This window comes from Hemicordylus capensis, chromosome 6 (assembly GCF_027244095.1).
Source record: "Hemicordylus capensis ecotype Gifberg chromosome 6, rHemCap1.1.pri, whole genome shotgun sequence".
NCBI lineage: Eukaryota > Metazoa > Chordata > Lepidosauria > Squamata > Cordylidae > Hemicordylus > Hemicordylus capensis.
This window is the reverse complement of record NC_069662.1, coordinates 155,197,609-155,210,940: the sequence shown is the minus strand read 5'-3', so window position 1 is coordinate 155,210,940 and position 13,332 is coordinate 155,197,609. Positions and strand designations below refer to the sequence as shown.

General features: G+C 40.1%; 1 protein-coding gene across 6 annotated transcripts in view; it reads right to left on the bottom strand.

Moving 5' to 3' along the window:
• The window catches only part of PTPRN2 (protein tyrosine phosphatase receptor type N2), a 914,460-nt gene that overhangs the window by 40,433 nt on the left and 860,695 nt on the right, over positions 1–13,332 (bottom strand). For all 6 annotated transcript variants that reach the window (XM_053263441.1, XM_053263436.1, XM_053263440.1 and 3 more), the window contains 2 exons: positions 5,630–5,749; positions 613–779 (listed from right to left, as the gene is read on the bottom strand). In XM_053263441.1, coding sequence (XP_053119416.1) covers positions 613–779; positions 5,630–5,749 — 287 coding nt within the window. The remainder of the gene's footprint in view (positions 1–612; positions 780–5,629; positions 5,750–13,332) is intronic.

The following is a 13,332-nucleotide window of genomic DNA, read 5'->3' as shown; positions in this document are numbered from 1 at the left end:
CACACACACACCCGCTTTTCTTTTACTCATCAGTGTCCATTTTGATGATAGGTCATAAGGACATTTACAAAATGCTAGGTTACAATACTCTGCAAGATATTTCCAGTGATAGTAAGATTACTATTTATTAGTATGATTGGTACTCCGATTTGCATCTTCCAGTGAAGCAGTGTGGGGCTTTCAATGAACCGTGCTAGAGAAAGGTTTAGTATACTTTAAGAGCCATTCATAGTGCAAGGGACAGAGCTCAGGTAGAATCTTGCGTTTCAGACCCTACCTAGATAGTTGGAATGTGAAGAAAGAAACACTAGACCACCCACCCACCATCAATCCCACAAAAACACTGTTTCACACCTGCATGACTTCTTGAAATATGAAACTCTAAGCAGCTATGCAAATCAGGGGGAATAACAAATAATATATCAATTCTCCTATAACACTGTGAATCACAGTTAATTTGTGCTGGCATCTGTGTAAAACTTGGTCTCGTGAAACAGTGTCAGATCTGTTCTGCCTCACCAGTCACCACACAATTCTAGTTACAAGAAGGCATCCTGTATTTGTAATTGTTCTCTACCATGGAGATTAGACTATTAACGCTTTGTGTTTTACCTGCGAAAATCCAGAAGGGACCTTGTGGAAGCAGGAACTTTCTGGTCATGCCAGGTAAGGAAGTGGAATTGTGTCACTGTTCGGGTCTCATTGGTTTGAAGGTTTTTCAAGTAAAAGCTTCTCACAAGGAAATCTTCACACCAGATGTGCTCAGATACCAGGTTTACCTATAGTAACATGAAAGGTATAACATGGAATTTAAAAAGGAACATAGGCTAAAAGCACTTAACTGTATATATGCATGAGGGCATCACTGATTTGGGAATGTCTCCTGCCTTTCATGTCAACTACTCTGTCCTGTGTTCTCATTTGGAGTGAAAATCTAATAAGATTTTGTCCCATGTCATGATTTTGTCCCATGTATGTTATGTGGGAATTATCCTAACTTAGCAAAGTACTTGAAACATACTTCCTTTGAGCTTAAATATGTATTTTAAAACAATTGGCCTGATGAAAAGAATATACTTTTTAGGAATATGCATGAAATTTGACTGAATTTGATTCAAATTCAAATCAATTCAATTTGGAACCAATGAACAGAGCGGAGATTTGTTCAAATCGATTCGAATTCACCAAAATTCTAATAAAGTTGAATAAAATTTGAATTAATTAAAATGAATCTCCACTCTGTTCAATGGTTTCGGATTGAATTGAATTAGATTCAAATTCAAATGAAATTTGGGCAAATTTTGTGCATATCCCTAATATTTCTAACCACAATGGATTACATGATGAATTGCAACAGACATTATTCAGCAAGCATATGAGAGCTACGTCGGAAGCCCAGTTCATTTCCTGTCCAGTGGGTGGTCCTGAGCAAGCCATCATTTCATGTATCTCAACTATTTGAGTTGAGGAGCAGAGATTAATAAGATGTGAATGTGAATTGTAAGCATGATCTGCCAAATGTGATCCATAAACCAACAGAGCAGCCAGATCACAAACTTGCTAGGGCAGGGCAGAGCACATGGGTTTTAGTGTATCTGATCACACAGAAATACTGTGGCTTAAATCATTTGCTAGTTATTCTATTTGTCCTATTAACTTAAAAGGGGCTTGTGTCACAACTCACACTGCAAAGGCAGAGAATCAATCAATATTTGCAAAGCACTATTCTCCTAGTATTGGAAGGATATTACTCTATATTACGGACATGTGAAGCTAAGATAAACACCTCCATCTAGTCCAGTATTGTGTACTTTGACACAGTTTTCCAAAGCACAGGAGTACCAGGGATTGAACCCATGTGGTCCAACACTGAGCTACAAGTAATTATTCCAACACAAATGTTAATGTTGGAGTAACTATTTGTAGCTCAGTGCTGGACTACATGGGTTCAATCCCAGATCCAATCCCTTGCACCCCTGTGCTCTGAAAAGCTCCTGTCAAAATACAGAGTAATGCCCTTCCATGATAGGAGAATACTGCTTAAAGACAGGTGGAACATGTAATATGGGCAGAACATCTTCAGGCCACATTGTGTCAGAAGGTTTTGTCCTTAAATAGGTCTTATTTTGAGCGTGTATGCAGCATACACCTCATAAGTACACAAGAATGGCCCTGCTGGATCAGGCCCAAGGGCTATCTAGTCCAGCATCCTGTTTCCCACAGTGGCCCACCAGATGCCTCCAGGAAGCCCACAGGCAGGAGCTGAGGGCATTCTCTTGCTGTTGTGCCCCTACGGGTATTGAGAGGCATTGTGCCTCTGAGGCTGGAGGTGGCCTATAGCCACCAGACTAGTAGCCATTGATAGGCCTGTCCTCCACGAATTTGTCTAAGCTCCTTTTAAAGCCATCCAAACTAGTGGCCATCACCACATCTCTTGGCAAAGAATTCCATAGATTAATTATGTGCTGTATGAAAATGTACTTCCTCTCTTCAGTCCTAAATTTCCCAACCTCACAAAATAAAATGTGACACAAGTGGCTAAGCTTAGAACCAGATCCACAGATGATGCTCTTAATACAACAGCTGAATCAGCCACTTCCACAGCAAAGTGCTCAGGAAGGAAGTGCAAGAGCCATGGACACATCAACTTGCGGTGATGAACCAAGCCATTCCAGCCAAGCGGCAAGGAGATCAATGTTATTACGTGAACAACTACCACCATAATCAGACATGCCTTGGTGGCAGGGCACATAGTATCATATGACCAGATGGCCTGGGCCTATGTTCCCTTAGGCAGCATTTTCTCTCACATTCCTTGCACACTGAAACCTTATGGGGGAACCTTCCCCCTAAGAGAACCTGGGCCTGAGACATTTCTTAGTCATATGATACCCTGCTAACTTGGCAAAGCGGCACCTTTTAACATGGTGATTCTCTTTATTTAGCAAGGGGAGGGTAACTGGCCCTATCCACCCCCAGCACAGTACCTCCAGTGATTGTTGCTGGTGTCTATCTTATGTTTCTTTTTAGAATGTGAGCCCTTTGGGGACAGGGTTCCATCTTATTATTTCTCTGTGTAAACTGCCCTGAGCCATTTTTGGAAGGGTGGTATAGAAATCTATCAATCAATATTTACCCCTGCTAACTGGGCAGAGGCACCTTTTACCATGGTGATTCTCTTTATTTAGCAGGGGGAGAGTAACTGGCCCTATCTACCCACAGCATTTCCAGTGACTGTTGCTGGTGTCTATCTTATGTTTCTTTTTAGAATGTGAGCCCTTTGGGACAGGGTTCCATCTTATTTGTTATTTCTCTGTGTAAACCACCCTGAGCCATTTTTGGAAGGGTGGTATAGAAATTGAGTTAATAATGATGATGATGATGTGCCCTGCCACCAAGGCATATCTGATTATGGTCATAGTTCTTCACACAACAGCATTGAAGCCTTGCTTTGAATCTTTTTTGGTTGAAGTTACATTGAGGGGAACAAGGAACAGAGCCTCCTCAGTAGTGGTGCCCACAGTCTGGAACTCCCTCTCCAGAAAAGCTACAGAGATAAGCTCTGTGATAGCACTTAGCTTGTAAATATATTTTTATTCTTGAAAGCTTTTGAGAACCAGTGAGGTGGTTTTAAACCACCATCCTAGCTGTTGCTTGGTTGGCATGTTTCATATTCCTGTTTGGTTTTAGGATTATGTGTTTGTGTTTTATATCCATGGCAAATGCAATTCAGTGTTGGCAAGTGTAAAGTGATGAACACTGGGATGCAAAAACCCCACCTTCAAGTATAATGCTGATGGGATCTAAGCTGTCAGTGAATGACCAGGAGAGGGATCTCGGGGTCATGGTGGACAGCTTGTTGAAAGTGTCAACTCAATGTGCAGCAGCTGTGAAAAAGGCCAATTCCATGCTAGGGATCATTAGGAAAGGAATTGAAAATAAAACTGCTAATATTATAATGCCCTTATACAAAATTATGGCGCGGCCACACTTGGAGTACTGCGTACAATTCTGGTCACCACCAGTGGTCCCTCTATTTTTTTTCCATCTCTGTGCGGAATGAATTTTGTTCTGGGCGGCAGTATCAAGGCAGTGTGTGCGCACCCGCATTCAGAATGGGGCTTTCCTTGAACTTGAGTGGGATCGAACCTGAGTGGGATCGAAAATGAACTTAGCGGACATCCAAAAACTTGTGCACAAGGACACTAAGACGTGCACATGCCTTAGAGGGAACAGTGGTCACCACATCTAAAGAAGGACATTGTAGAACTGGAAGAGGTGCAGAAGAGGGCAACCAAGATGATCAGGGTCCTAGAGCACCTTCCTTATGAGGCAAGACTACAACACCTGGGGCTTTTTAGTATAGAGAAAAGAAGACTGCGAGGAGACATGATAGAGGGCTATAAAATCATGCATGGTGTAGAGGAAGTGGATAGAGAGAATTTTATCTCTCACACACATAACACTAGAACCAGGGGTCATCCCATGAAATTGAATGCCAGGAAATTTAGGACCAACAAACAGAAGTACTTTTTCACACAATGCAATGCATAATCAATTTGTGGAATTCTCTGCCACAAGATGTGGTGACAGCCAACAACCTGGATGGCTTTAAGAGGGGCCCGGATAACTTCATGGAGGAGAGGTCTATCAACGGCTACTAGTTGGAGGGCTAGAGGCCACCTCCAGCCTCAAAGGCAGGATGCCTCTGAGTACCAGTTGCAAGTGAGTAACAGCAGGATAGGGGGCATGCCCTCAACTCCTGCCTGCAGGCTCCCAGTCGCATCTGGTAGGCCACTGTGTGAAACAGGATGCTGGCCTATATAGGCCTTGGGCCTGATCCAGCAGGGATATTCTTATGTTCTTTTAGCATAAGTGATTTTCAATGTGCTGTATTGATGGCTGTTTTTATGGTGTTATAAGCCACATCAACTCAAAATAGGTTTAAAAGGTAGCATCGTAGTGAGCAGCTGGAGGGCTAAGAATGTCCTTTGCACTAGACTGTAGAAATCATGGTCACCATGGACAGCACCAATGGAGGCACCAGATATATTTTAGTAAGCTTATATAGTGGAGTTGCAACAGCTTGGAAGCACAGCAAGACATCCTGCTTTTTCTGTGGAGGATGTTAATGTAGCTATGTCAGTGCAATCCGCTTTTTGGGGCAACCAGAGCTACATATACCAACAGGTCTAGGTCTCAAAAAGCTAAATAAAAATTAGTTTAATTATCAAAATGTTAAGCAAGTCTCTTTTTAAAAAAGCTATAGAACCCGCAGCTACTGTTAAATATTTATAGGCACAATATTTTCTTATACAGTAATGTATACATTTTAATTCCTTCCTTGTTTGTATTTTAAACTCTTGGAAAAAAAATCTAATTTGCAAACCTCTTTGGCCATGTATATATTAGGAATCTGCATAGCATTTGCTTTTCTGCTAACCATGCTATCAAGATATGCATAGAATTTTCAATGAAGCTGAAATGATTCAAGAAGCACAAGATTGCATTTTATGGTAGACCTCAGCTCAGTTTGCAGGTCAAATCCCATTAAGCAATATTTTGCTCTGTATGAAATCAATCCACACACTTACTGTCAGGTTTACAAGCAGATATTTTGTTTAAGTACCTCGTAGATATGGTAGAGGTTTGACCCTTCATCTGGCCAATAGTGGTAGCACTGTTTGACTCCATTTTCGGCAAGGGGTGTCAGCATGACAATAACGACACAGCCGTTTTCCCAGACCATCTGCAGACAAAGAAAGACACCGTGGCCACACTGTGACTGCCTAATTACTGCATGACATGTATAATTACTGCACTCAGACACACAATCGAAATTTATTCCATTCACAGGAAATGTATTTCATTTTCATTAGACACTTTTCTCTGCAGCTGCTTCCAAATCTCTGAATAAACTGGCATCATATTTTGCATGTTCACATGAAATATCTCCAAATACTGTTAAGAGAGATTCTGTGCCTTTCTTTAGAATTTTCACCTCTTTTGCATTTTTACTTGTAATTTGTTGAGGAGGAAACAATGTGTATAATCCTCTTTTTAAAAACACTCTGCTGCATCATAGGTGGCTTCTATATGCAAACTGCTACTGCGGATAAACTCAATATGGATGTGTGTGAACAAGATACCAGTAAAATCTGCCATGCTAGAAATGCTGCTTGTATGTTTAGCTCGGTTCTTTTTAGCTGCTTTCCATGTTGGAAGAAAAGCAGTTGATTTATGTTAATGGAATAGTAAAATAAGATGGATTAAGATAAAAAGAAGAACCACTAGTCTTCTAGAGAGCAGTTTATACTTCATATATTCTTTTCTAGCCCTTGAAAAATCTGAACCACCCTTCCAGAAGTCAGTAGGTCTACTCATGAGCAAATATCTTAATATGCTTGTTTCATGTTATTCAGTATGCTTTTTATTTAAAAAAAAAAATGTCAAAGCAAATGCAATCTACTCTTTAGGTTATTTTTCCAAAAACCATAAAAATCTAAAATAATCATGAACATATGACTAAAAGCAGGTAAACTTTAACTGTGGGACCATTTAATAGCTCCAGAGCAAGCAAGCAAGAATCTAAAGCATCCTCAATTAAAGGTTTGCTGAATGTTATTCATAGAACAAACAAAACAAGCCATGATGCTGTATCTGTGTTGCAAACAGCCTATTGTTGAACAAAACCCTCCTCTGAATTAATATGGAGCTGCATAATCACTAAAAGTCTTCATTATTATGGTGTACATTGAAGCTATATTTGCATGCAACTTCCATTGTCTTTTTATTAGCATATAAAATTACCCCATGAAAAGGAAACTGATCTTTCTGTAAAGGGTTACCATTTATTTCACAGAAATATTTATAAGCAACTGCATTGAGATGTAAATGGGGTAAACAAGGGGGGCATTTGGATAAGCAGCACTGAAATGTTACATTCAATTAAAAGCTTCCTTCTTTGTGGCACATGGATTTATTTCTACCTTAATTTCATTTGTTTAATTTATACAACAATAATTCTTCTGTTTAAAAAATCTTTTCATACAAATATTTGATAGTATTTGAGCAAAGACAAAAAGGGTATACATACTGTAATGCTTGGGACTAATTTTATACTCTTCTGTTTTCTGCTTTCCCCCCCTTTTGTTGAAGAGTAAAACACAACTTAAGGCCTGTGTCAACCCTATGCTCCCAATTTTCTGTTTCCACTCAAATAAGTGAGAGTAGATAATTTTGTTACCATTTCTAAACAATGCAAAAATAATTTGTTGGACTGAAAGCACCAAATAATGTATAATTTTTTCCACTCTTTCATCGGCAAACCTGTATTAATTTCAGCTAAAGAACAGAATGCCTAAATATATATATTCTAAAAAATACTACCATTCCATTATTTCACACACTTCATGGAATTCTAGATGATATCTCCCACTTTAAGGTATCTGTGCTGGGGCGGGGGAGCACCCAACAAATTGGCCGTGCTAGTTGGTGCTTCTGTCATATAACGATTTAATGTGCCTTTAGAAGGTATAGAAGCTCAATGAAGCCATTACGAAAATGAGGAGAAACACGGTTTTTATGAGTGCAATAAAAACACAATGATCTAGGTCATAAACTAATCATCTAGCAGTTGCTTGTGCCACCCAAGTGTAACATTATGAAAGCCCACTCATTTAGAGAGCGCAAGAGGAATCCTTGCAGTTTGGCAGCCTCCATCATTGGCTCAAAACCCAGCATTTCATTACAGAGGAGCTGTCTCGAATCTCTGAAAATTTCCTTTAAGCATAAATCCAAATGAAAGTTAATTTAAACAAACAATTTCAAAGTTACTCTAGGGTCCCATATTTCTTTCCAAGTCATTTTATGAAGTACACAACACTCAAGCAGGCAATCCAATTGAATTCCAGCAATGGAATTCTAGGATATTGCAGTCATATTTAACACTTTGATGTGTGCAATATTCTTCTGTTTTCAAAGAAGTATTATGCACCACTCCTCCTTTGGCTGATCCTTCATTGGTGAGGATTTTCTAGCCATACATACATATGCAAGAAGTTAAAATTACATCATTCTACCTCTTCTTAGCAATGATCCACAGGGATTTATTTTATTAAAGTTATATCTTGTCAACAACAACAAATTTTTATATACAGCTTTTCAACAAAAGTTTCCAGAGCAGTTTACATAGAGAAATAATAAATAAATAAGATGGATCCCTTTCTCCAAAAGACTCACAATTTTAAAAGAAACATAAGAGACACCAGCAACAGTCACTGGAGGTACAGTGCTGGGGGTGGATATGCTAAGTTACTCTCCCCCTGCTAAATAAAGAGAATTGCCATGTTAAAGAGATACCTCTTTGCCCAGTTAGCAGGGGTCGTCATCAAGTTCTCTCTGTGTTTATAATGTAGACAGGAAAGTAGTATCCCTTTTTGGATTCTGCTACTTGAAGCAACTGCTTCATATTGCTTCATTGTAAGGCCTGTCCTAATCAATGCCCTCATTTTCTATAGGGATATCTGTTAAGAAATGAACTATTTCTTCCACAGCTAGCCAGGCAAACTCACCATAACAAGATAACCAGAGAAGATGCTGCTCATGCTATTGAGCATTTGCATTCAGCACCCTTTGCTCCCTTCTCATCACACGCCATTCTGTTGCTTATGCCTGGAACAACTTCTCTACAGTTATTTGTTCATCCAACACATGGTCAGCATACAGTGTGCCACATGATTGTACATCTCACAGGATCACTTATACACTGGGGATCACTTATCTGAAAATGTCCTCACCAGCCTCCCTGTGTACATGGAAAGCTAACAATACAGACATGCAAGTCATGACTCGACACTGCAGTAATCAAGATGCATTTGTCAACAAGTGACATACTCAAAACCAAGAAGCAGACACCTCTGCAAGTTCAAAGGTATGCTAGAGATTCTGTGGATGGAGAAACCATCCCTCTGGACTAACTTGAGAAGCAGCCACCAAGTAAGACCTTTGCCAGAGGTCTTCAAATCAAGGAGAGCCCCAAGGGGCTGCAATAATTCAATTCCTCCATCCTGAAATTCTTGCGACACAGGTACTAAAGTTTTCCCCCAGAACCTCCCTCAGCTTTGCAAATCCCATCTTCACAATTTCACAAGCCCAGAGCCACCAGGAGATCTTACAGTCCCACTTCAAAGCATGGAACAATGGCAGCAAATAGTGTTTTTTTTAAAAAAAATTGGGAGAAGAAAAAACCCCTAGAATCATCAACACATTGTGCAGAAATAGGAGATATTCAATTTCCTGATTTATGTTTATATTATCACACAAATTGCCTACATTGGTCAACGGAATGGTATTTTGAGCATGATTTTCTGTGTAGGTATTGTGGAACAAGTTTATTGCAAATTGCTTTTGAATACATCATTATGGTTGCACACCCAGAGATACAAATTTGGTATGATAGGAAGATTACAGACCTGCCTTTAATAGCTTATGGAAAATGTGAGACAGAAAAACATTCTGCCCTAATAAATTTCTCATAATTTTGTGCCTTTTGATATGGATTTAATAAATATTGAAACATGGGCCTTTTCCACAGCTGGGCATATTATCTATCTATCTATCTATCATATTTCTATACTGCCTGATATGTAAATCTCTAGGCAGTGCACAAAACCATTATGGCATGGAACACTATAAAGATTTGATTGAACATGGCCAAGTAAAGTCAAATGCTCGATTTCAAGGAGAGGTGTGTAGAGTGGGGTAGGGGGCGGTTAGAGACTTCTTCAAATACTTTTTCAGATTAGCAATTTTTCATCCAATTGGTTAAGGAGATCAGGCCTAAGATCACTTAGGCCTTTTTCCTAATTTGAATCTGTAACAAATTATTAAACCCAGAAGATCATTACTGCAAATATATCAGATTTTGCCACACACAGAGAAAGATGCTGGTTCAGCACACATTTTGAAATGAGAAACATCTAAACTGAGGTACCAACAATTTAGATATCCATACCGTAGAACTGTTACTGAGAAAAGACTGTTTTAAATGCATTTTAGGAGCTCTCCAAACTCTCTGTCAGAATAATATGGATTAATTCATTCATGACTGGTGGTCAAGCAAGGAATTTTGATTGCCTATTTCATTTATACTAGAAAAGAAAAGAAAAGAAAAAGAAAAGAGTTTGCCAATAGATCTTATAGCATATTTACTGACCTACCCAAAATTGTAAACTTAATTCTACTTACTATTTGTATGGCATTTTTTGAGAATGCAGTGTTCTGCATGCATTACTTTGACCTAATTTTTACAATAACCCTGTAAGGCAGTGTTCTTCACTGTAAGATCCCCTGCTAAGAGAACAAAGAGGCACCTTTAAAAAGTGGTGATTCTCTTTGTTGAGCAGGAGGAAAGCAACTGGCCCAGTCTATCCCCAGCACAGCATCCCTCCAGTGGCTGTTGCTCGTGTCTATCTTATGTTTCTTTTTTGGATTGTGAGCCCTTTGGGACAGGGAGCCATTTTATTTATTTATTTATTTATATCTATATGCACCACTTTGGGAACTTTTGTTGAAAGGTGGTATATAAATATTTGTCATATTCATAAGGCCCGTGAACCAGTGGCGGCTCCCACCAATTCTAGGTGCAGTGCCCTGATGCATAGTTTATTGGGCCTGTGTGAAGCTTACGCCATAGCTGAATACTCTGTTCCTGGCATCATGTGAAGACTACCATTTCCCATATGCAGTGCTGTACTTTCCCCAGTCCTGGTGGAGCTCCTTTAAGGAAAACAGAGCCCTCCTCTTGAACCCCTGCACCATTTTGGAAGGCACACATAGACTGCTGGGCAGTGTAGTTCTTAAGTGAGAGCTCCATCTCTCCTAAAGGCCCTCCCAGAACTGAGAAAAGCACAGTACTGTGAGGTCAGCACCATGAAAAATGGCTCTCACATGGAAGGCTTTTCTTTTTTTGCCAAAGTGGCCCCCGCTTGAAAAATGTTGAAGCCTAGGTCACTGCTATAGCATATTTATGAGTCCATATCCCCATATGCAGCGGCTAAAAAGGAAAGGTTTACCTAAGGCTGCCTAATGAGCTCAGCATCTCACTGTGAGTGTCAAACTGGGAAAGCCCTGATCTGTTGTTCAGTCTCTTCTCCACTAAACTACACCAGATTTCTGATGATAAGGAAACCTTTCTAGATGATCTTAACAGCTAGACTACTGTATGCTAATAACTGAAATTCAACTAAAACCCTAATGTTAGGAGGAGTGGCTTATTAAATTGTGGGATCTTGCTATTTTAAATAAGCTGATGGACTGTGTTAAACAAGGGATATGCACGATTAATAGGAATTAATGAAATAGTTTCAGAATACTTTGAGCTCTAAACAGGATGTTATAAAAGGTTATCCTTTGTAATTTTGTTTTCTGTTGATATATAATAAAATAAAATTATCTGAAAAATAAGAACAGTATTCCTCCAAAGATGTGTGTCTTAGGACACACATCTTGCTGGAGGATTATTTCAGCCTTCAGTAGGCTTCAGACCCACAAAAACCCAGCAATTCTCTGGGTCAACCTGAGTTACTCTCTTCACTGAAGCCCTGCTGGTCAACCTCTGACCAAGGTGCTGAACTGAGACTTCCACTGCATGTTCTGCTGCCTGTTGAGCCACACAATCCATCCCTAGCTGGGACTGCAGGTACTTCCTGGCGTAACTCATGTGTCCTTGTAGAGCAGATGTGGGATGTGACTAGGAGAACTATTCCTTAGTCAACTTCTTTTCCTGGAAGCACCCTTGCTTTAGCATCCTTGTCTGGACTTCCATTTTCAGCTGCTTCATTTCCCTATGTATTTGTTTTTCTCTCCCCCTTCACATCCATCCCAGTCTTCTCCATCTAATAGATAAAGATCAATCCTCAAACTTTTTCAAGTGGCAGGAAACATTGTTTATATGATTATTTCCCCCTAATTTTCCTCTGTCTGTATATATTTGTTCTGTGTACAAAGAGCCACATCCACAGATAACCACTAGCAAAACTAAACACAAAAACCTGAGGAAAACAGATTCCAGGTTAGTTAAAATACCGCCAGAAGAGCCAAAATACAAGAAATGCTGGGGAGAGAGTATGATGGAGGATCCTAAACACATATGTGTGATCATGAATATTTTCATTCATTTATTCCATTTATATCCTGCCTTTCTTCCATCACTGAACTCAACGTAATGTATATAAGGTTCCCAGCTGGACTCCCATCCAGGCACTGACCAGACCAAGATCAGCAGTCTTGCAGCATCATGAGCTTTTGACCATGCCCTGAAAGATATGGGGACGTGCTGAGCACAGGGCTTTTGCTTTCCATGGAGCTGAAGGGCAGCATCAGGATTAGCTTTTAAAACAGTCTGTTTACTCACAACTAATATATCTAAATCAGGATACCTGGATACCCCAATGTTAATTACCCAGAATTCTACATTAGCAATTAAGCAAATACTGGTCTTGTGGTAGCAAGCATGAATTGTCTCCTTTGCTAAGCAGGGTCTGCCCTGCTTTGCATTCGAATGGGATGGGTGAGCACTGTAAGATATTCCCCTTAGAGGATGGGGCTGCTCTGGGAAGAGCGCCTGCCTGCTTGCATGCAGAAGGTTCCAAGTTCCCTCCCTGGCATCTCCAAGACAGGGCTGAGAGAGGTTCCTGCCTCTAGCCTTGGAGAAGCCACTGCCAGTCTGGGTAGACAATAATGAGCTAGATGGGCCAATGGCCTGACTCGATATATGGCAGCTTCCTATGTTCCTAATGCAGCCCCAGAAAATGATAATGAATCTTGATTGCTCTATATCTAGCCAATAAATGAAAGTTGCATAACTTTGGCTCCCCAGCTGTTGTTGGATTACTCCCTTATCTCCAGCCACAGTGGCCAAATAGTCAAGGATGATGAAAGTTGTAGTCCAAAAGAAAAAAATCCTGGAAGACCACAGTTGTGCAACCCTGCAGTATAACATACTTGCAAGTAATCTCACGAGAGGACTCTTGCTATTAAAGCTCTGCAGAGATCTATGGAAAAAGAATACCAGTTTCATTGGGTGAACTGTAAAAAGCATGGCTTAACAAGGTGTAGCCTAACACGGTAGTAGCTGAAAGCCTACCAGTATAAGACACAGGTTGCATTTTAGTCTTCCAAGAAGTCCGCTCCTTCTCCTCCAACCTTTTCACGGGTGCAAGTATGAGGTTCTACTCAGAGGTTTTACCAGCTGATGTGTCACTACTTCTCTGGCTGGCACTCCTTTAAAGGTAAAGGAGTCGGTGTTGACTCCTGGCAAGCAGAGAGCCA